We start from the raw sequence: 24,739 nt of genomic DNA, 5'->3' as shown, positions 1-24,739 counted from the left end.
GGTATGTTTGTATTCATATATATGCATTATCATGTAGTAGAATGGGGTACCCCCAGGGTCCGAACTTCAAATGCTGACACAGCTTTCAACCATGCAAAAGCTATGCCGCGGTGTTGAGGCTATGTTGTTTTTTACGTTCTCAATCATGTGTTTTTTTACGCCAATAGCGTAAAGGGGCGTAACTGCCCATTTTTACACCTTATTCCTCCAGTTTTTAAATATTAAAAAATCTGTATCTCATTCACCGTTCCCCAGTTTTTCGTCAAACAACTTTTTTCTGTCTTAGAAAAATCAGTTCTACAACATATCAATTTTTTTTTTCCCTCTGGAGCCTGACTTTAAGCCCGGCTCAGCGTAAAGCCCGGCTTAACTTTGCTAGTGGGATTAGCCAGGCGCGAGAATTTGCATAATAATGAACCGTAACCAGGAAACGTGTTTCAAAACATTGCGCGCGAAACGTACACTCGCTCAAAGCGTACGTAATTGAATGCTGATTGGCCATTTTGTTACCCGAAGTCAATGCAAGACCCCCTGCAAAGATTAAAGCCCGCCTTAGAACAGTTGAACACGGTGGCACGCCAGTCCTATTTACAAGCTCGGCTTGAGATAAGCCACCTAGTTCAGACTGGTAGGTGGATAAACCCAGTGAGTTGAGCCGGGTTTATCCACCTAGTCTGAACTAGGCCCACAGAGTTATGAAATTCGCAATTATAGGCGTTATGCCGTACCGGCGTGTGCGCCCGCCTGACGTCATTACGTAGGTATTTTTAATCGATTACGTACTTGTAGCACATATGGTTCAGGGTCGTATGCAAATATAAATAGATTTTATAAGCCTTGCCAGTAATATACAATTTAGATCAATATTATTAAATTTTATTAGAAGTTAATTTATTCTAAATAGCCAAAACAAATATATGGTTTTTGATAATCTGTGTGGGAATATTTACCCAAGCTAGCTAAAAATAACGTGCGCGAATTAGACGACTTGAAACAGCAAGTGAAATTGTTGTTTTCAGACCCCGAAGTTGTTAGATCATAGAAGCAGGGCTAACGCAGTAGAATGTGTAAGTTTCTGGTTACGTGGTTGCTCTCGGCTATCGAAAACGTGTTGCGGTATTTAACATTCTGAACATCGACTTCGCAACAACGACATACAGTACGGGTTATTAATGAATATAAATAACAATTTTGTAAACCTGAACATCGATTATCGGGTGTATTTTCTATGAGCATAACTCGTTTACTGCAAATTCGAACTACATTTTACTTGTGATGCCTTAAGCCAAGTTCTTGATAATCAGGTCGATATTTTTTAATAGAACTTAATATCAACATTATAGAGAATATTGTTTAAACAATGTGTACTTATTTTTAACTAGATAGAAATATTCAAACTAGACTTAAATCAATACACTTTAATGCTGGTAAAATTACAAAGCATTCTCGAAATCCACCGTGTACAATACAACTAGTATCACCGGCATAAAACATTTGATAGAAGGTTTAAGAATCCATATAGTTGTTTAATTATTTAAAAATATGAGATATTTATGCAGAATTTATATACATAACCCTTAGGCGATCCCAGAAGTATTTAGTTCTATCTTTCGCATCCCAGCCAATTGCAGGATGGAACAATGGTCTATGAAGTCTCAATGAGGCCTTAAAGTGAAGATGTTTTTAATCGTGAGAAAATGTCAGTGACAGGATTTGAACCCAGTCTGGACCCGGGTATTAGAAGGCAAGCTGTAAAACTAACGCAACAAAATACAAAATGCTGATTTTAATTGAAACATTGGAAGGCATTTATTTAACCTCTAATCTACAATGTCACCAGGGAGACATCTGTTCTATTCTTTCATTAGTCTCTTCGATATAGGCCTATTCCTTATTGCTATTTGGCTGAGCATGTGGTATCATTAAATCCAAACTAATGTTTACATTTAGCGCAAGTCATTTTAAGTAAATAAAAGAAAAGCCTTGCCGAGCCAAAGGATTCTCAGTTATAGGTAGTGTGAAGCGGGTGAGAATGTGATGCTCCCCTCTGGTATGGGACGCAATTTGTTGGTACCGGTACCCATTTATAAAGCTGGGTAGACTGAATCAAAGTAGATAAAGTGCATTTGCTCAAGGACACAAGCGAAATGCACAGCGAATGATTGAAACACAGACCTCGAGGTTGGAAAAAAACACCGTTGCCACTGTAAGTCATTGTAAAGCTATCTGTATTTGTTGTATTTAAATTGTAATATTAGGTTTAGTATAATATGTCATTGTTAAACTGTGCCATTTTAACTGTCTGTCATGGGCTTTCTTCCGACATTTTCTTCCTGTCATTGTTGGGAGAGCCTTCCGAATGATCCCTGGCCCAGGATTTATCAATCTCAGCTTTGCAAATGTCTTAAGTCAAAAAAGTTAAGATGTTCCTAAGCAAGTATCCTAAGCTGATTTATCAAACTTTCTTAGCAAAATCTTAGCTTGAAAATCGTCGTTGGACGTTAGTATGGCACATGCGTACAGTCGACTTTTAAATTTAAGCAAGTTTTAACCAAAGCAATATTGATAAATCTGACTTAAGCAAAACAATGGACTTAATACGAATTTAAGCTGATTTCTAGTTTGATAAATCCGGCCCCTGGGTTCTTAGAGGCGGCCAGCGGGCCAAATGTGGCCCACAAGGCAATTTAATTTGGCTCGTGAAGGAAAATAAAAACAAAACAATAATTTAAAACATTTCAAAAGTTTGATGAATACATTTTAAATAAAGTAAAGACAAAAATGCACTCCCTGTGTAATGTGCACGGGATAGTTCTGTTTTGAGACCAAGGTAGAAGGCCATTATTAGAACATGGAGGTAAACACGACCAAATTAGGGTATTTTGCATTTGGGCTTATTATCCTCAATAACTTTTGTACTTAATTTGACATAATAAAAAATTAGTGAACCAAAGAACAGTGCTTCTAAAATACGTTTCGACTGTTCTGCAAATAATGCAAGTCATAAGGACTTTGTGTTTTGTTCTGTTCACTGTGATTCGTTAATAGCATTCTTTACTTTACAGGGGTAATCAAAAGTTTGTGTACCAAAAGACAGTGCTCATAAAACGCTGAAAACGTTTTGTATTTTTCAAAAAAGATCTTAGCGTACTGCATGCTATAGGTTTTGTATTGTTATCCATTACATATAAAGCGACCTACCGAAGTTGACTAACGACTGTTAACTGATGTAACGTTCACGCAGAAATTTCCCACGACCTAATTTTGGGTCATGACCGCTGGTGTATTAAAAGTAGGCTATAATTTGAAATTACCAAGAAAAAAAAAAACTTTCAAAATAGATCTATTTTAGCGGAAGAGTTTTACCCAGATGTATAACGATTGCTTCCGACTAGGCGGCTCGTGAGATCAACTCTAAACTTAATTTGGCCCTTCAAACAAATGAATTAGGAACCAAGGCGATAGATATTCCTTGTCTATTTTATTTTCGCTCTTTCTGCATGTTGTGGGTTACTTGCAAATATGAAATGAAATGAAATTTATTTTAAATATAGGAAAAAATTGCCAAGAATAAATAGGCCTATCTATCTGCAAAAGCAAGCCGATTTACTGTAAACATTAAATCGATGATCAACAGTCAACGAATTTATAATCTATTCAACGTGCAACAACAACTAATTAGATAGTCGTGAGAAAAACAATCTCGTAATTCGCAGAATATTAAGACGAGAAGAGACCTATCAGCTCAACTTCAAACGCTGTCCTAACGACGGTAATTTATGTGTAAGTAGGCATTAAGCACAAGACACAAGGCCACATTTCAAAAGTTGTAATTTGTTAGTTTTTAATTTCATCGAACGTGATTGGATTTTGAAGTGATAAACTTTGATATTTAGACGGCAAATCTAGAGTTGATATGGTTTTCCCATTTCTTCTACTCTCAAACTTTGATGTAAAGTATCGAGTGTGTTAAGCCTGTTTTCCACTTTGGCGAATTTATTCGCGCGAATGGAAAGCGTCGGCGCATGCGCATTCACATTTCTATCGGAGTTTTTGCTAGCGAAAAAAATGCACAACCAATCAGAACTCAGGAAGCGAACCGACGCTTTGATTCGCGTGAATAAAGTCGCCTAGTGGAAAACCAGCTCATCTCTGGCCTAATTTTATACCTTAATACACTGATCCGTCTGTACCTGAATGTGCTATACATGGTAATTAAATCTTTCGCCAGTAACTCAGGGGTAGGACACATTCACGAGATACCCACAGGCCAAAGAGAACCTGAGGCTCTTTGAGATACCCGAACGAGTCATACAGCCAATACCCAGCGATCCCTATAAAAACCAAAATGACCATTAAAGAAAATTTATGGATTTCCAGAACCGTGTCACTGGTTGGTGTTCATTAAATTCATTATCAGGGGTATCATTATCCACATAATGTTTTCACACAGTACCATTGCTCCTTTATTTTTAAAAGAAATAAGAATTTAAAAAACAAATTAAAAAGTTTTGTGGTAATAACCATGATAATAACAAACATTACAATAATTTGCTGGTTTTAATTTTTAGGCGTGTATAAAAATGTATAGGCCTAATATACAATTTAATGTTTATTGACGATATTTCATAAAACATACTGAACCAACTATTTATCGATGGTAACTAAACTTTAGATAATCGATGATTTGACTTTAACAAACCAAGTATACTACCGGCCTTGACTGACAACTTCAATGTTCATTTCACGAACACCTTCATAGATGATATTTTAAACATTAATCGAAACCGTTTAAAAAACGAGCGACCTAAATGGCGTTCCTTACACAAGTGCATTATAATTACGTTGTTACGAATAAGGAGATTATTAACGCCATCAACTGGGAAAATTGAATAGCGGCAGCTAATCAAATGTATTGCCTGAATTAATCAAATGTATTGCAGTGAACTCCTTTAAAAACGGAAATGTTGTCCGTCAGTGTACTAGTTTGGCCATCATTATTGATCCTTGCATATCGTCTGCTTTCGCATTGCTTGTTTGCCGCCAGGTCTGTGTGCGGGAGTCTGAGTGTTTTCGCTCGTAACTTGTAATTCGAAATCGTAAAAAGGATTAGATTTGAGCAAAAGGGATTTTGGAAAAGTAGTTGAAAATGGCACTTTTCTTCTTAAATCGTTCGCAAATTAAGATCGATGAGAAATGTCCATGGATAGATTGAGAAGTGAGGCCTAGTGTGAACATTAATAAAGATTGCTGGATGTTAATGTGATTATAAAGAAGTTACTGATGTACGTGAAGTACCCGTATGTAGCGGACATGTACTCTTTTCCGCCACAGCCTTCAGCCCAATTGATTAACATCTTCGATAGGCAAATATATCCATGTTCACATATGTAGGCCATGACTGGCATCATCAAACATTACATTAACCTACTCATACGTATGTCGGTCTCATGGCGCATAATGTCAAGGCACATTCACTTTAATTTTTACACAAACACATTCTGGAGCGTAAATGTGGCAGCTCATAAACGAATGGTAGGCCGCCTACAACATAATTGCATAATGTCCTGCCATCAACTCCAATTTATATTCCTGGTAATGGTGAGAGATGAAGTGACGTAAGTAGAGTGCTTTTCTAAAAAGAAACAAGCGGCAGCATTATACTTTAAACAAGCTTATTAAAGATTAATATATATATATAGGATAATATATAATATATATAATGATGATTATAGTATATATAGTGCTACATATAATAATAAGCGTATATATAACACGGTTTAGAGTTTACGTCTTTACATGTACATATCGTGATTTATTTGAAGTGTTTTTGGAGATCCTGTCTTGTCATTCCAAATGCTTAAGATGTGTCATGATGATCTATGACGTAGTGCGTTTCACTAGTACTGTTACGCGCACATATATAAAAAAACAATCAACATGATTTGCTTCCGATTGAGTTCGAATTTACAACAAAGCCCCGGTGGAACAGTCGGTTAAGGCGCCTGAATATAAACACCATAAGGCCCGGGTTCAAATCTGAGATGTGGGAACTTTTTTACTCTCGGTCATAGGCCTAGATGTTTATCAATATATAGACCAATTTCAAAAGGATCCGTGGTATTTTGTTTTAAATTTATGTATAATACAGGAGCGGTTTCGCGCAGCGGGGTTGCGGCTCTGCATAGCAACATTGAGGTCGGAGGTACAATCCCTCGTTCTGAATTTCGCTTGTGTCCTTGGGCAAGGCATTTCACCTACAGTAATTGTCGCTCTCCATCCAGAGAGTGGGTACCTCAGGTACCGTACCTGGTATAGGCTAAAACATAAAATTCGTTGCTAACTTGACTATTCTGGAATTCTCGCCAGGGAGCTGAGTGCTCCATAGTATGTGCTTGATCCAGTGACCGGGGGTAATAATGTGAAGAGCTTATGGTTATGAGCCTTGTTGGCATTAAGCGCTATATGAGAGTTTGGTAGAACTGCTAGATGCATCGTTTAATCTATTGCCATTTCACAGTCTTTGCCTTCCCAAGGTCAAGTACATAATCCACATAGTAGTAAATATCAATTACTTATTAATATTGATGTACTGGATGTAATTTAGACAAAATTATCTAACTCCTAAAAATAAGACAGATTGACTTCTAACGACCGAACCCTTCGATGTGCTTACATTGTCGTCAGTTAGTTTGGCCACGTTTCACAATTTAGTGGCTGCGTTGCATGATTAGTAGCAAAATGAACTGCACGAACGTAATAAGAATAAGTATAGCTAATTAGAAGGCAAATATAATTGCGCATTTACATAAATTCCTTACAATCTGAAAGTTTATATTTTATTTTTGACTTCCAATACGTTATAGATAATTCCCTTTATCATTAAGTATTTATGCTCAATCACAATCATCATTAAAATGAAGAATGCCTACTATAATATTTAAATTAAAGTATACGTATGCACCATAACTTTTACGTTACAAGCATAGCAATCCCACAGTTAACTGCAGAAGGTCAAATCCATATTAAACATTCAATGAATTCACATAGGCCTAATAATTTAGATTTATTTTTTATTTTATTCGTACTCAATAAAAAATACAAGGGAGAACAAAAAGTATAGCAATAATAATTATTAATAATAATATTAACAATACAGTAATAATGATATAATAATAGCAAAATAATAATAACAATAACATTAATAATATTTTATTTATATTTTTATTTAATAACGTATTCATAACACAATCTTTTCCACGGCCAAAGCAATACCTAAATGCTATGCATCAGCACTCTCTTTAATTCTGGCAGGTTCAAATAAAATACAAATGCGCGTATTATTACCTGCAAAATTATGGAATATACCTTCAAGGGGCTCAGAATGTCTTCCACGTGAGTTCGATCCAATAACAGGTGTATTAATGCGAAGTGTATACGAATTCATAGTATTAAAATACGGTCTCATTTAAAACGATAGGTTGCGCCCGCCTCGTTGCGTTGTGTTTTACCATGGAACATTAGTTTTAATATAATTTTATACTTCGACTTGAATGACAGATTGATTCCGCAAAAGTAACAAACTATAAGTGTACTCTGTGTGTCAGGTTACAGTACAGTGGCGTAACATGTGAGCTCTCGGGGGCGCAGCTTCGGGCCCCCATACAAAAGGGGCTGCGAGTCCTACCACTACTAGCACTTTACCACCTAGCTTTAACAGTGTTGTAACGCACTTTAAATCTGGGACCCAGAGGCCCCTCTTCCTACAACTCTTCGGCATTACGGTAACCTTTTCCATAGGCCTTTAAAAAAAACAAACAAATAGGAATAGAAATCTCACAAACACACAACTACGACCCAGCATTTTATTATGAAACTTTGGCCAGTTATGTAATACCTGTGTGCTTTCTAGAGAAACGCCCAGTTCCAAGCCCTATTGAGCTCCGGAAAGGCAACGGGCCCCTTCTACTGGCACTCTAAAACGACAATACGATACATTTTCTTTTAATTTTGAAAAATATATGGGGTCCTAGTTGGCTGCATCCCCACCGTTCTTTAATCCGCATCCGCCCTAAAACATGGTCATAAATAAGGAATTAAATACATGATTACCCATAATAGTATGATATTCCAATTGGCCTTATGTTTCAGAGCAACATAAGTGTATCGAAGTGACACTTTATTAATGCAATCAGTCAATTTGTTTACCTAGCCATTTTTATATTGGTGTTTTCAAGCATAATTGGTCTTTGGCGACTCGAAAAAAGTGATCCAGAAGTCGTAGGCCTACAATTATTACGGGTAAAGTAATTTTTTGCCCGTCTCGCTGAGTTGCTGTATAGTGTTAATAGAGTCTATTATGTTGGATACCTTATAGAACATGGGCGGATCTAGAGAACAAATCTGGGTAGGGGCTATGCGACGTGCGAAACGCCTAGCGGAGGTGCTGTTGAGATTTAGATTTAGAAATGCTTGAGACCATAGACAGTGATGGAATTTAAATTTAAAAAAATTAGCAGGTTTTGGTGTTGGTACTTGTAACGTGCTCTCCTCTTTCTGAACTTTTTGTTTTTTTCTTCTTTCTTTTTTCTCTATTTCTTGGGAGTGGTGCTAGCACCCATGCTCCCTAGATTAGCTCCTGATGGTAATTGATTGAATGACTGTTTGATCATGCTTATTTATATTGGCGAAGCTTTATTGGAACTTAGTTATCAAGACACTCATGATTGAGCATGTAACCTATGCACGCTAATGAAATGCACGTACGCAAAATGACGATTTATGCATAGACCTAATTTACGTTGCACGCAAATATTAAAATTAAAAATTGTGTGCAAAATATTAGTTGATTATTTTGTTAAAGTTACACGATATTTGTTGACATCGTCTAACTGATATGCCAGGAGCCCAACATTTTCTAGCCCCTGTCCCCATGATTTGTCGTTACGCCACTGTTACAGTATCTGAGCTGTAGCACAGCTTAATTCTGAGTCTGCTCATGAACAGCGCTCTCATACTTGTGACGGCTGAGGTTTACCTGTGCTGTAAATGATTCAGATAAAGAATGAATCATTGTGTGTTATTATTATACTGACTAGTGGATAAGAAGGTGGGAAATAGCAAGCTGTTGCCTCACGCGTGATCGCAAACACCAACGAGTCTATAAAATTATTGTTATGGAGGAATTGTGAACGGAATTAGGCCTATGTGTTGACGAATTAATGCGTCGCACGTGTTGATGAGCGCACGTGACGTATGACTTAGCGTCGATATTTTTTAACCAAACATTAAAATGTTTGCGCATGCTGTAGGTGAGAACATGTATATTTTCATTGTTTTGCTATCGTAACGTTTAATTATTTCAATTACTTTAAAATTAAAGTCTTTTCTAAATTTCCATTAGTAGGCCTATCCCTCTCATAGGCCTATAAGATTTGACGACAAACAAAAATGTTGATATCAAACATTGCAGCAATAGTTGTATTAATGCTATTCTGATTGTATCAATGTTGTATTGTTACTATTGTAGTAGTTGTTATGACCATGATCCACCGATCTGGAATGTAGTTCATAATAAGAAAACAGATTTGTAATGACGGTTGTTGAAGGATAAACCGGTCGTCGTCCGACATGCGTATGTTGATAACGTCGTGTTTACAATTGAAAGTCATAATATCTATTGTCATTTATCATGTCAGTAATTGTCATTTTGTGTATTATAAGCTTAGTTGCTAGTACTGCTTATGAACAACAATATCAATATGTTGCGGATTGAGCCATTATTATCGCCTTGATATATTCTTTATCATTTAGGCCTAAGCAATTGGAAACTTATCTTGAAACCGAGAGTTAACTATGAATCGCAAATACAATTGTACATGTATACAAGCAATACTAACTATTTTAACACCACAAGATATTTAAAATGCCCTGAGAGGACGTTTCTTGGCCGGCTACACGTCGCATAGCGTTCCGTGCATTTCAAGGCGTCTAAATTGCTAATAGTGTGTATTAAGCCTCGATTCAATATCATCTCGTGGAGCTGTCGCTTTTAAAACAATACGTATTATTATATACAGTTATCGTCACTGTTAACATCTGGACCAGGCCTGTCAGAATATGCCTGTAGTTGTTCATGATTCAGGCGCTCGCCTTTATGTTCCCCATTGGGTTATTTTTAGCATTGATTGTCATTTAATATCTTTCAGAATGCGAAAATTCGGGCAATTATAATCCTTCCATGCTTGATTCGATTCTTCCGTGTAGGTCTGTTTGGAATTTGTTACACATTACGTATCCTTCAGTGGAGACGTGTAGCAGTGTGTTTGTTGTTCAGTTTCCCAAACGGTTACGAATACATTTGCTTTTGGAAGGTGTTGATAATCAACGCCCAAGGATTACCACGAATCGTATACACTCAGCAGACTTGCTTTATATCCTATACTACTTGATAATAGGATTTATTTGTTCATTGTTTAATCTGCTTTACACAATTACTGTACTGGTGGATCATTGCATTCTGTGTTTCCTTTTTGAGTAGACTTAGCCCGTCGTCAGCACATTTCGATGCTGCCTGTAGTCGGTTCGTGGACGTAGGCCTGTACGGAATATTTTATTATTTAAATATCTTTAAAAGTTCGTCTTCAGGTGAGTCTACTATTCGTGTTTGCCAATGACGAGGCTTACACATTTTATTGTATGCTTATGCGTCTTTTCTTAAGTCTTTTATAGTTAGTGTGATTTATTACCTGTCTATTTCTATCGTATACAGTTATTTTGCTGTTGGGTGGTTTTGGGGTTTTTGGTGTTTGGTAGAGGTTACAAGGAAGTATATAAATAATAATAAATCAGTGTAGTTGAGAATAATAATAATTTTAAGAAAATAACCCACAAAATCCATTAATTCGTCGCCGGCTTCTCTTAGGAAAGCTGAATGTTTTCCAATTTTCTTTCATCTTGCAAATTTTAAATCTTGTGCCAACCGTTCTTTTTAACTATCCTAACCCCTTACCTTGCGTGGGTGACTGAACATTTAAAAAACAATAAAACTCCAAAATGCAATGAACTTAAATATTCATTTTGTCACAGAACTCTGTTGTGTTGCTGTGCTCGCAACGGCTTTCGTTCGTAACTGGTAATTTTAGATACTTTCGTATTAAGTGTTAGATGTATATTGGAGAACTTTCTTTGTCCAGCCCAATTTTTTTTATTTTATTTTTTTTATTTATTTATTTATTTTTGTTTTGTTTTGTTTTGTTTTTTTTTTGCTAATGTTTGTGGTTTCCAAGCATTTATTTCACAAGAAATCTTTTCCTGATGTTCCCGCCTCTCACACTACCAGTAATCTGCAATGTTTAAAACAACCGCGTATCATTTCTTACTGTTTCAGCTTAAGTTGTTTTGTATAATATATTGCTATGGAGGAAATAAATACAATCATTAATAATAGTACTAATATAGTAGTAGTAATATTAATAATAATAATAATGATAATGATAATAATATTATCGTCAATAAATAATAGGCCTAATAATAATAATAATAATAATTATTATTATTATTATTATTATTATTATTATTATTATACCGTTTTCCAGAACCGATCTAAAATAAATATTTATGAATGGCATAATACAATAATGATTATGATTATATGAAATCATTAATTATGGTGGTCTTATAGCATAATACCAAGATTTGTATGAGCATCACAGTATTACCTGACTCTAAAACAAGTGACATATCTTTACTAAACGATCATAACAGTTTCCTAGGATGTGTTCCATGATGATGAAGCTTTGTAGTATACATAGTCAATTGACCAGTCTCCTCAGGTTTATACCATGTGAATATACTAAGATGCCTATATGTAGCCTATAGTTTATAAGGTATAGTACTGCTGCATTGCATTATTATTGTTGTTTGAATCTGAATAGGGTAGGCCTAGGCCTCATACATAGAGGGGTTTGCGATTCTGCTACTCAACCTTGAAGTCGGGTTCAATACCTCAATGTACATTTCGCTTGTGTCCTTTACTCTAAATTGGCAAGGCACTTTACCTACGATCGTCTCCCTTCACCCAAGTAGATATCTGCTAGGTTTAGAGGCATTGACATGAAGCGCTATGTAAGTCTAACATATTATATTAATATCCTTTGTTACAGTTTTACTGAATTTTCTGATCATTGGAAATTATTATTTTCTTTAATATCCAGGGCTAGTTGTAGGCTAAAATAGAAGTTTGTCTGTGTGTGTGTTTTTTTTTAATCGATTGAAGCACTTAAGCGAATGGTAGACCTTGCAAACGTGTATCAATAACATTACAATATGTATTTCGTCAGCCAATGGATTATAGCATCATATAATTCTAATTCGTAATGACATTATCACCATTAGGTAATTAGCATTTAATGCAATCAACTCCACTGACGGGACTCGATGACTTGTCCTCTGTTGTGGTGTTTGCTATCAATCCATTTCCTAGTCCAGTGACATATAGGGTTTTAGGAGTGCTTTATACAAAAACATAAGTTTACTTACTTATTACAGCATAGCATTCCATATTTTTTAACAGAGGGCGCCATTTCTAAGAGACATTCACTCACGTACTACTGAGTATTTTTTACCGAGATTTTTTTTTATCCTTAAGAATAATATAAAGCATGTTTGTAAAAAAAATAAATCATTTATAAAAGATTTGGAGCGTTAAGTAGCACAGTGATTGTGACGTTGTTCTTGGGTGTTGGTGATGAGTTGCATGACGTAGAACTGTTGAATAGCACGTCTTATTTTATTGTCTAGTTCTCTGTGGAGTTTAAAGGGGCTCTATAAAAATGCTCCTGTGCGTTCAAACGTGAACGAACGCGTCTATGTCTATACCGGTACTGTAACATAATTATATAAAACTTTGTCAGTTAATGTGGGTAAACCAACGACAGACCATAGAGAAACATGTCAATGTGGGTATTGCTGTCCGTGATATACTTTCTCACACCTCTATAATGTATTTATTAATTTGTCCTTATTTTTCTCTGGAAATTGGTTACCGGCTCGCAGGCCACGAGAACAATAGCTGGTCTGCATCACAGGCACACGTAGATGTGAATGAGGTTACGTGTTGTCGTTTCAATTATCGCTATGGGTTGTTTATATCTCTGAGACAAAAATGAACGCACTGCAGGCTATAAAATATATGACGTTTGAGAAAAAAAAAACTTTAATATTTTCTAGACAACGTGAACGACATGATATTGGCCACTTGGATCTTACTAATTTTATTTTTTGTTATTCATTTTTCGTTGTTTTTGCGGCTTGGATAGTTACGGTTGCTTACTGTTGCGTGTATAATAATGCTAATCATAAGATTATCAATTCGTGACGGGCTCACCTAGCCGCGGGCTGTTACTTTATAATTATTTGCCCTATATGCACTTTCGCTGATTTGTTTACCGTATCATTTAATTTCAGGATTAATTTGATAAAGTAAATCACTATAGAATCTTAAAGTTACCATGGCGAAATTACCAAGTTAGAATGGCGAAATTAATATATTAAACACCCAACTAAATAACGTTATGATAACGAAACGTATTTGTAATACTGCTTCAATGCTGATGGTTATGGAAACCACGTCTGTTTTATTTTGTTTTTAATTAATAAGCGCTACATAAAATATTATCACCATCATTATTAGACAAATCTAAATGTAGATTATTAAAAGCAAAATTAAAATGAAATGTTTTCCTCACTAAAATCAATCAAGTTATCCTCACTAAAATCAATCAACTCCACATGTGCGTCCACATCTTTATTAATGACATCACGCTAAGCCAGTTCTGTTATTTTAATAATACTTAAGTGCTACGTTAACGCCATTGCATTCAATATTCAATCTAGGCTGAAAAGGCGTTCTTATAGGATTAATATCGCCTCTGCCAAATGACTGCACCAAACGAATACTTTGGTAAGTTCTACTAAAAATAGTCCTACCAAGCATCTATCGAACAATTCGCTATCTGCGGCAGATGCGGGCGAGGGCGGGGGTGTACATGGTGTGATCACACCCTCTAAATATAATTATGAACATAGTAGGCCCTACCGGTAAGATTTTTTAAAGTATGCGAGTGCAATTTCCGGGAGCCTAGAGGTCCATATTCTCAACATTTTCGCACCTCAGCCCCAACCATGGTGCACTGAGGTAGTGGTCTGTCATGAACCCCTTACCGCCAAATCCTATGACATGTCGTTCTGATTGCTCAAGCAGTGGTGTCGCACGTGAAGAACAAGGCTATCTTTATAATCCTTGCATTCCTCAGCCACAACTCGTCCGACCAGAAAAGGAAAACGAATATTATTATTTCCTTAATGATAGCATGGAGGAAATTTTCTTCATCGATGATAGTGCCTTCTATGTAGTGTGGACATGTGTTTAAATCAGTGTGTGGTCACGATAATACTTTGCGTCCCAACATGCGTCGGCATTTAAGCCGTTTGCAGCCAGTGGCGTAAAATATTTTCTCACTGGTTAAAGTTAGGTTGGGGAGGGGGAAGCCCTTAAAGGGCCCCGGGATCATTATCAGTACTTTTGCTCCATACATTGACCGAGTGGGGCATTTTTTAAAGAGCACTACAGCTATCTTATTTTCCGCCATGTCACTTTTGTCATTTATCTGACAGACATCATCATGGCAAACAGAACTTAAAGTCAAGCTCCAGAGGAAAGTTTTTTTAATATGTTGTACAACTGATTTTTCTAAGACACAAAAAAAAAACATATTTGACAAAAACCTTCGAAGCGGTCAATGAGATATATATTATTGAATATTTAAAAACTGGGAGAAAAGGGGAGTGACCACTGTTTTCCACCATTTCCCCCCAGTTTTTAAATATTCAAAAATCTCTGTATCTCATTAACCGCTCACAAGTTTTTCGTCACATACGCTTTTTGTGTCCCAGAAAATCAGTTGAACAACATGTAAAAAAAGGTTTTCAATATCAATCTTCTTGCTACATCATTGTACTTTTTCCAGTAGCTATATTTTAGGCCTAAATATATTTGTTAAAAAGTTTGCAACATCATGATCGGTGCAACATAATAGGAACTCTATTTTAAAGTAAAGACATATATTTTTAAAATCATTTCCCTCCTTTTGCTTGCGAGAGATCTCTTAAGGCTTCACGACGACAACAATAAATTGATTAGACATAAGATCATAATGAACTTGGAATGGATGTTAACAATAAACCGATCATCGGTAGCCAAAAGCAAGAATATGGTAGGTCTAGGCGAATTTGTGGTTTGAATCATGTTGAATAAATAGATAATATCACAAAAGTGATTTGTACGTCAGAATCGTCGAACTGACAAAATAGATAATATCACAAAAGTTATTTGTACGTCAGAATCATCGAACTGACAAAATCGAATGTTGAAATTAGTCTGTTGATACATAGAGCGTCTTTGCTATTGGGTTGATATTAACAAGTGTGATAATGACTGTTTAAGGGGCCCGAGCCCAACCCATCACATAGCCAGTCTGTTTAGTCATGAAAGTCTGCACGAGCCGCAAATACTTGCAACGCAAGGGTCGGACATTTCTCACCGCCCCAGACTCCGTGACTAGTCCTTACACTACTGAAGTTTCTCCCTTGGAAAGGCACCAAAAAAAAAAATAAATAAATAAACACTATACAATACCAACAAGTTTTAAGGAATGGAATAATCATAAAAATATTAACAATGCAACATTCTATAGCCTATATGGTTATTCCGTTGATTTATTTTTTCTTGCTGGTACTGTTAACAATGTAGGTCTCGGTAAAGAAAATCACATTTTTTGTGGCAGCCTTCTCAGACTTCAGTTTTCGGACCTCGACTTAGAATAGTGTGTGTTTGTGCGGTATGTAAAAATGAAGTTTTTATCAACTTTTTTCAAATCATAATACGGTCAAATAACTATCATTTTATATCAAAATAGGCCTATGCCTTATATCTAATCGTATTTGAAATTTACAACTGCATGAAATAATATTGATTTACATAGCGCCATAAAGTTATTCAGTGAGATGCGCTTTACACCGAATTCGGCCTATAAAAATAATTTTTAAGATCTCAAATCGTTAGTGGTAATGTAGATCAGTTTATCGCATTTGAAGGTAATCTCCCATTAAGATCTCATAGTTCTGATCAACATTCACTCATCCCCGCTATTATATCAGGTTTGACCCTTTTAGACAGAACCATATATCTGTCTGAAAAGAAAGCGAACAGGCATTGGACCTCAATCGCTCACATGAATCAAAATTTTTCTATGTCTGTCACTGAATATCGTGTTTGCATTAATTTTATTGCGTTTTAGAACTTATCTGCACGGGGGCTGATTGGTCCTCATGAAGGACAGAAACCATGCAGGATATACTTTTACAGTAATATTACCGTTTAGTTAGATGCTCTGTGTGAAATGCGAACGTGCACTGTACTAGAGCATCAATCAGTTCACACAGGAAACAATATTTTGCCTTTTATGTCACTACAGAACATTCTGTTTGCATCCTTTTTTAATTTTTTTTTAATTTTGCGTTTTAATAATTACCTACACGGTATAATTGGTTCCCAGCGCGAATACCTTAGTAGTCACCATCATTGGCGTGCAGCTATTAGGACAGTCCCACACAATTTTTCTAATGGGTCCACATTTTAAAAAATAAGTCCAAATTATGTGATTTTATGCATAAAATGGGTCCACCTTTTGAAAAATGGGTTCAGATTTCTCCTATTTAGCTTAAAATGGGTAAAATTTAAGAAAATGCAGGGGTCCCATTTTTCATATTTTTTTTTGCGTAAAATAGGTCCACATTATTTGAATTTACGCGTAAAGTGGGTCCGTTCTGACCGCACTGTTTGAAAATCCTGGCTACGGCATTGGTCACCATCGCCTGTTTTTCAATCTTGAGATCAAACAATCGCATGGTAATAAAACCAAGCAAAAAATGGCACTGGCTTGATATACGTCAACAAAGTGATGATTTAGTGTTATGTTCTATGTGTTTTACAACGTGTGACGAAACAGATCATAAATTAAGAAGCTTTAAATTAATGACTATGATTGAAGCGTTGAGCCATTAGAGAATGTCTATGTGCAGGTTTCTCTTAAAAACTGAGAAAAATTGCACGTGAAGTGTCAATGGGCTTTTAAAAACACCTACAAACAACTCTGCCTGTTTAATTTGAATTTGATGTTGAAAACAATGACGTAATAAAAAAAAAAAGAGATAGTCTACGCCCCGCGTATCTTGCTTCCCTCTCTGGAGACGAAGCCTCGGGCCCCCAGTCCAAAGGATGCCCGGAGAGGCCTTTTCTACTTAAACTCTGTACTCTTCTACAGAGATTTGACATTACAGTCTAGTAAGCTAGACACGCAAAACTAGCAAATTATGACAATGTAATTCGTGTTTTTTTAACTCACGAATGTTCTATGTGGACTCGCACTTCGTTTATACAAATATCAATATTCTACTGTGAAGGGGCCCCTCGGCCACTTTCATTATGCTCGTAACCGATTACTAAATGCGCATTGGGCCCCAACACTTTCTCGCCGTTACGCCACCTTTTCGGTTGTGGGTGATACCGGTAGCGCTTTATAAATCTTACATTTTAAGTTGGATTATATTTCAGCCACAATTAAACCACAATTAATAACGATTCTAAACATAAAAACACCAACAAATTTCTAATAACAACATAAAAATTCAGGACGATGCCAGGAAGCAGCAGCAGTATAGCCTAAAATATCTGTCATCTACATAAAAAAAAACATAAGCATAATACAGAGTCAAAACTACTTGATGAGGCCTATTAATTTTAAAATTAAAAAATTATATCTTTTGAAGAGACCAAAATTACCTTCAGTAACGAAAAGAAGTTTTGATAGTAGATATTATAGGGGTATGCAATTTCACTACTGAAAAACCAAAAGTAGAATACAGTCCATGATTTTGCTTAAAGATTTATGATTAAAAGTAAGTTCAGGTTGACGGTTTTCAACAACTAATCTAGTGCGGTAGTCCATTAGTATTAGAGACTAAAGTATAGCCTAAAAAAAAAACATTATATCACACATTTAAAAAAGTTACCACCCACCTCCTGTGAGGGAGAAAAAAACCACAATTCGTCTGGTAGAAAAGGAAATTATATGTGTTTTCTACATAATAGCAGACTTTATCTATCTATAAAATCGATTAAATAAGCTTTTGAAACCCCTGGACCAATTTCGAAACATATTGAGCCACGCCCGACCGTGCCCACTTTGCTTCCGTCGGGAACATCGACCTCTCCCGTAGGGGACCCCGGCCCCTGTCGAGCAAATTTTTATTATTACTTTTACTATTATTATTATGATTTATTATTATTTTTATTTTCAATATGCTACTATTTTGTGTATTTCAGACTCAATAAATTTAAATGAAAGTAATATTCATGATCTGCTTAGTAGTAGGTTTGGAATTTCGTATTTATGAAAAACGTGGATATATTTTGCTTGTAATCAGTGTTCATACTAGATGTACGTTAGTCTGTAAAATGCTTCCAGAAAACTAAATTATTATAAAAGGTACATTATGATAATGAGGGCGATTATGCCACAAATTAGTAAGCCTGAATAAACTTCAATATGCAAACTGCACTTATACTGTTAATATCTTTATTTCAAATAAATTATATTTTAATTTAATGTGATGGATCACGTGGTATAAAGATGAAAACGGTGAATCACCAATTCGGAAATTTTGAAGAAAATATGCAATTTTCTAACTTTGCTTCTTTGTATTACTTGCGTTTTATTTAATAGGAGGTGGATGCAATTTTTTTTAAATAAATGTAGTATGCCTTTATTTTGTATGTCCATCTGTTGTTTTCAGGAATTACAGTGTGAATTCCATTTTCATACCTACCCGATCTTATCGTTGAGGGCGGTCTGTTGATTCTTTCCTCATAGTGTCTGTCAGTTTGACCACACGTAGTTCCTTAAAAATATTTACAGTACAGTACTTCAATTCAATTCAAATAAAATTGCCATGTAGACCTTTAAGAAATAGATAATAACATCGATAGGACGTCATCATAATAACATCGATAAGGGACTGTTTCGTGTGGTAAAGCACTGGTCTTCCGAATTGTCGTGAGTTCGGGTCCGATACCGGTCACATTATTGCGTTCGTTGGGGTGGGGATTGACTTTCAAGTCGTGAGTTTCAGTTTCAGTCCGATACTGGTCACATTATTGCATTCGCTGGAGGGGGTTGGTCTTGGTTGGGCAAGGCACTTATCTACTACATCCTCAGATTCTAATAACGAAAATGTGGTTTAAATAGGCATACCTGGGAAGGACGATTTTTGTGCTGGATTACGGTTACTAGGCACCTGAGGATGATACGAGGCGGCCATGTCCACAACAATTCCACATGGTCGGTAGGCCTATACCCGGCGACGATTGTACGGGGATTCATATGTTAAAGCTCTGCTTGTTTTGAATGGCCTTTTCCATTTCTTTTCAACGTGTTTGTTTTCATTTTTGCCATGTTACTTTATAGGCATATTCATATTTCATTTGATGTTTGAATTGATCTGCAGTTAAGTTTACTTGATATCAGAATCTCTTATACACTTTTAGAATATATAGTGTAATACTGTGTTCTCTTTTGTACCGCACATCTGTTGTATGTACACAGGACCAACAGTACGTCTTATCCGAGGGACGTGCTAATTATAGCAATCAAAGTGTCTTGCCCAGACACAATCAACCGGACATAGGTTTCTAACTCGATCTCTCTATCAATTTGTTACCACTGCGCTAATTCGCACCCACAACAGAACGTTTTTGTTCATCAGAGACAGTTTCCACGTTTCGATGCTATTATATATTGCTACAGTAATAGTATTAATTTTTCATCATCATCGATATCATCTTCTTGATACTGAACTTTGTGATAATTAGGATAGCGTCGATATTCTAATAATAACGATTAGAACTATGATTTCGAAACTAGCATTTCCATTAGTATGCAAAAATATATATGATTGGTTGTTTTGTCTCTAATTGGAGACACCGACTGAAAGTAGTATAAATCATTTTCATCCTTGGAAGCAGCAATTGGAACCATGATTTATTCAAGTACATTATTAACCGAAAGTTTCGTCCATGTGGAGACAGCTAAGTAGACGAGTCACCGCTCCTTGATAGCAACAAACAATAACATCGTAATTAATGATCGACTTTGATTTCTCTTTGCAGATATTTTTCAGAGTACAGCTGATCCTCGGGGATAATGTCGGATACTCTTAACGAATCAGTTTATCGGCAACTACTTGTGGATTAAAGCAAGGATACCAACGGTAAACACAGGAAGTGACGTGGAAAACGGGAAGTACAGTAGGCGTACGCACGTTGATGTAAATGAAAGTTATGTAACAGGATTGGCTAGGAAAATCACAACGCGTATGAATCACTTGGGATCCTTTAAGCCGAATTCTGCACGGAAGGGTTCATATAAATCTGAGAATAGACATTTGTACTACAAACAAACAAGATTTAATTGCCGGATTTTTTCGTATTTTTGGATGATGAGGTCCTAATACCCACTTAATACCGGGTTCAACGACTACAGAACTTATATAATTGTAGAATTCTCAGACATACGGGATCTTCAGATGTCGCCAAAAGCTCCAGGTATCGGAACATGGTCGTACAGCGTCAACATGGCGTTTGAGATACCTATAGCAGTTGTTGCTATATTGGGAAACCTACTCGTAATGTTTGCTGTATACAAAAATCGACACTTACGATCAGTTACTAACTCGTTTATCGTGTCACTGGCTCTAGCGGACTTCCTTGTGGGATTAGTCGCAATACCTTTCGCTTTGATTACCAATGCCAAGGTATCAATGGACAAACACCTTTGTTTGTTTTTAAACTCGTTTATTGTTGTCTTAACACAAATTTCAATTTTGAGCTTACTTGCAATCGCCGTGGATCGCTACTTTGCTGTGGTTTCACCTCTGAAATATCGACGCGTTGCCAACACGAAAAGAGCGCTCTGCGTTATCATTGTTACGTGGGTTGTTGCATTTATCGTTGGCCTGGTTCCCGTTATGGGTTGGCATCTGGAACCAAAAGACTCATCGTGCAACTTTGTCAGCATTATAGATATGAACTACATGGTGTATTTCAATTTCTTTGGCTTTGTTCTGCCGCCATTGGTAATTATGTTATGTATTTATATCAAGATATTCAGCATAGTTCGTCAGCAAATAAAGCAAATATCTAAAACAGTGGTAGCAGCAAACGATGACGAAATGGCTCACCACCTCTCAATGTTAACTGTGAAAGAAGGAAAAGCGGCCCGAGCTTTGGCGATCGTCATAATTCTTTTCGCCGTTTGTTGGCTGCCGCTTCACATTTTAAACTCAATAAGCTTGTTCTGTAAAGATATCAATATCCCATACGTTTTATTGTTAACAGCTATAATTTTATCGCATGCCAATTCGGCTATGAACCCATTTGTCTACGCGTATAGCAATAATGAATTCCGAAGAACTTTTAAAAAGGTGATTGGATCATGCGCTGTATGTAAGTATTTTAAATCAAAAGGATGGGCCTTAGGTTTAACAACAAGTATGGATTTTACGGAAGCTAGTGTAATGGTGCATCCGATTAGAAACAGCACTGTCAACCAAACTGCACTTCTTGCCATGACGCCGATGTTAGTAAAGAAACCACATTCGTCACCAAATGGACGGGCAGTAGAAAATCAAAATAATGTTTCAATGGTGTGATATTACATAATAATAATTTCGGCAGTAGGCAGACGTCCCATCACGCATATAATATTGTGTTGACGCAATGAATTGTGACAACGTGATCTTCCGTGTAAACGACGCAATTTTCGCTCTGACGACGCGGTATGACGTATTGGCAATGAACCGTTGCTTGATAAGATAATTTATTTAAACAATAGTCTAATGATTTCCACAATCGAGTACGGTATAGGCCTATGCGTGACTCTCTACTTAAGCATAATCTAGTACCCAGACCTACATGTTTGGTCGAGGTTTGATTGACATGTCTTCATATTTCTATTTATAACATTACAACTATACCTGACCATAAAACATTTTGACAATGCCTGTTGAAATATGCAATCAATCTGTCATGCGTCATTTTTGACGAGACAGCAAAAGGTATGCGAAGTTAATTAACAGAAATATAATTTTAACTGGCGCTAGCGCCTGACAACTAATGCATGGCTGACACGACCATAGCAATTCATAAGGCGCACGTACGCCAACTAGAGTTTTGGGGGTTTTTTTGCCATTTAAAGTATCCGTCATATAGCACATGCAGAATTCTTGCCATTTCTTGTTCACTACTTGACACATTTACACCCACGTGTACGTAGGCCTACTTGTAGCCCCCGTTGTAGCCCATTTTGCGCGATATCGGGTTTGTGGTGTGAATACGTGAATACATTTCTGTGCCATAGCCACTGATATTTGGTGGAGCTCTACGTTTACCTTACGTGATTGGTTTTCATTTACGATATTAAATTCTATTTTTATTGCATCACTTGGTTCATCACTAAATAGATTGTGATTTTTTCCATCACCCCGCAACATCCTTTTCCTCTATTCTAACTGTTCGACGTAGACTGCATTTGGGATTGCGCATAACGAATTATTACGTAATAAAAAGTTCACGACGAGAGTGCAGTGTATGTCTTACATGCATGTATGTGGGTAAGGAATCCACGTACGTCAGAGACAATCAAACATCGATTAATATTTATTAAGACAAAAATGAATCTCTGGATGCTTCATACAACAGTAAACGCTTTTAATTTATTATGGCGTGCGTCAACTAATGAGAAGAACCATTAATATTATTGTTATAATTGCTGTCTTAAATGAAACATTACCAAGAAATTAATAAATCTTGTGTTTGTAAAGAATAACGATAGAACAATTTAATGATCATGGTATTAGTCGGTGAGTTCGATAATATTTAGAATGTAAATTAAGTACTTATGTAGATGAAACAGAGGCAGAGGGTTAAAAGGGAAAGTTTGTAACAGTGCCAGAGAAATACTGTAATTCAAGTATATTAAGGGCCTACAAACATAACAATGAAAAAAATGTGGAAATACCTCAATGTTTTAAATGCCGTTCACTAAATTGAAATCAAAAAGAAATTGGATTTGGTTTGGCGGCACGTCGCTCGATGAATTATCTGTCGTGGGCGAAAATGTCACAATCGTGCTGTCAATGCAGGCCAGAAAAATGATAGTTCACTTACGAAATCCACCTGTACAATTGTCATTTGAAAATGCATTAGAATTCCTCTAAATAGTTTGATCCATTAACAGTGGCGTCACGAAGTTTGTGGGGCCCTGGCGCTGACTGTTTGGGGCCCTCATACATGCCAAGTTCGACAAATTTGCAGGCGTGAGACTTTTGTTTAAAAAAACCCTCGCATGGGGTGGGGTAGGGGGTGAGCGGGGCATCTCCTGAAATGTTTTTTTTTCCCTAGATACCAGGAAATGCATTGTTTGCTACTTTAGTGTTGTATTTTTACAATTGAAAATCTGAATATTTCTGCCGTCTAAGATCGAAACTATGGGACCCTACTCATTGACATGAGCCGCGCGCGTGGCAGTTGGCAGTGTGTTCTTGATCCTATGATGCAGCTAATTTTATCTGATCTGATCGAAAAACGAGTAAGAGAAATATTTACTGACAATTATTAGAATTTATCAACTAAAGAACACATGAGATACCATAAAATAAAATTATATGATAATGGTGTAATTATGAAGAGACATCAGAAAAAAAATATTTGATTTTTTAAAGTTCGAGCCAAGCTCTTTGTTAAAAAAGATCCACGCTGTCAATTTCGGGCCCATCGTACATGGGGCCCTGGCAATCNNNNATCCCCCCCCCCCCCCCCCGTCAGCGCCCGAGCGTGACGCATATCCATTAAAGAATATCAAAAAGCTGAAAGGATGGTGCTAATTACATTTTATTCAATTACCAACTACCGTGTGTCGGCGCCTTACTTGCATATATTTCTCATTTACAGTTGTTTCTCCATTAAATTTTAAGTTCATTATCGCCTCTGTTCGTTTTGTTACAGTTCTGCCGTTTAGTCAGTATCAAATATACATAAGCCTAAGGGCTTTCAGAATGATTTCTGTGTCGGTTATGGTCTCTTCGTGTGGAAGGTCTCTGTCATCATGTATTCGATTGTACATGCTTTTAACTATGTGAGCCATCGAGAACTGTTTATTGTCATACCATTGTTGTATAGTTAATAAAAACATAAGTGATGATAAACATAATAACCTAATTGAAACTGTAACTTAATTGAAACTGTAAATACATATAATAATGTCTTTCCAATGTTGTAATGTTTGTTACCGTGCCAATGGCATCGGGTTCTATAACCAGTGCAATTTTAATGGCTGAATAAACAATGAATTCAATATTTTTTTGTCGATGTTCGATTTATTCTGAGTGTAATTTTAGGGATTGAATTAATTCAGAATCGTTAAAAGTAATACTATGTAAAATAGGGCTTATGATATTCTTTATTATTGTTTATATCATTATTGTTTGTATTATTATTATTATTAATATTATTATTATTATTATTATCATTATGAGTGTAGTTTTAGGGATTGAATTTATTCAG

At 36.2% G+C, this 24,739-nt stretch overlaps 1 protein-coding gene across 4 annotated transcripts; it reads left to right on the top strand.

Moving 5' to 3' along the window:
- The first annotated feature begins 736 nt into the window (after window positions 1-736).
- LOC117104325 (adenosine receptor A1-like) lies at window positions 737-24,532 on the top strand. 4 transcript variants are annotated; one of them, XM_033245139.1, is made up of 3 exons: window positions 9,023-9,311; window positions 10,209-10,647; window positions 20,288-24,532. In XM_033245139.1, the coding sequence occupies exon 3, from the start codon at window positions 20,704-20,706 to the stop codon at window positions 21,826-21,828; it is 1,125 nt and encodes a 374-aa protein (XP_033101030.1). In that variant the 5' UTR covers window positions 9,023-9,311; window positions 10,209-10,647; window positions 20,288-20,703; the 3' UTR covers window positions 21,829-24,532. The 4 variants fall into 4 exon arrangements, with proteins under 4 accessions (XP_033101034.1, XP_033101032.1, XP_033101030.1 ...); XM_033245143.1 differs by lacking the exons at window positions 9,023-9,311; window positions 10,209-10,647 and adding an exon at window positions 737-757; XM_033245141.1 differs by lacking the exons at window positions 9,023-9,311; window positions 10,209-10,647 and adding an exon at window positions 2,105-2,206.
- Window positions 24,533-24,739: the final 207 nt, after the last annotated feature.

This window comes from Anneissia japonica, unplaced genomic scaffold, assembly GCF_011630105.1.
Source record: "Anneissia japonica isolate Jap-2015-1 unplaced genomic scaffold, ASM1163010v1 scaffold4536_len1192065_cov207, whole genome shotgun sequence".
NCBI classification, from domain to species: Eukaryota; Metazoa; Echinodermata; class Crinoidea; order Comatulida; family Comatulidae; genus Anneissia; species Anneissia japonica.
This window is presented reverse-complemented; position numbering and strand designations above follow the sequence as displayed.

Coding starts and splice junctions, on each gene's coding strand:
- LOC117104325 (XM_033245143.1), top strand. CDS start 20,704: ATGTCGCCAAAAGCTCCAGGTATCGGAACATGGTCGTACAGCGTCAAC.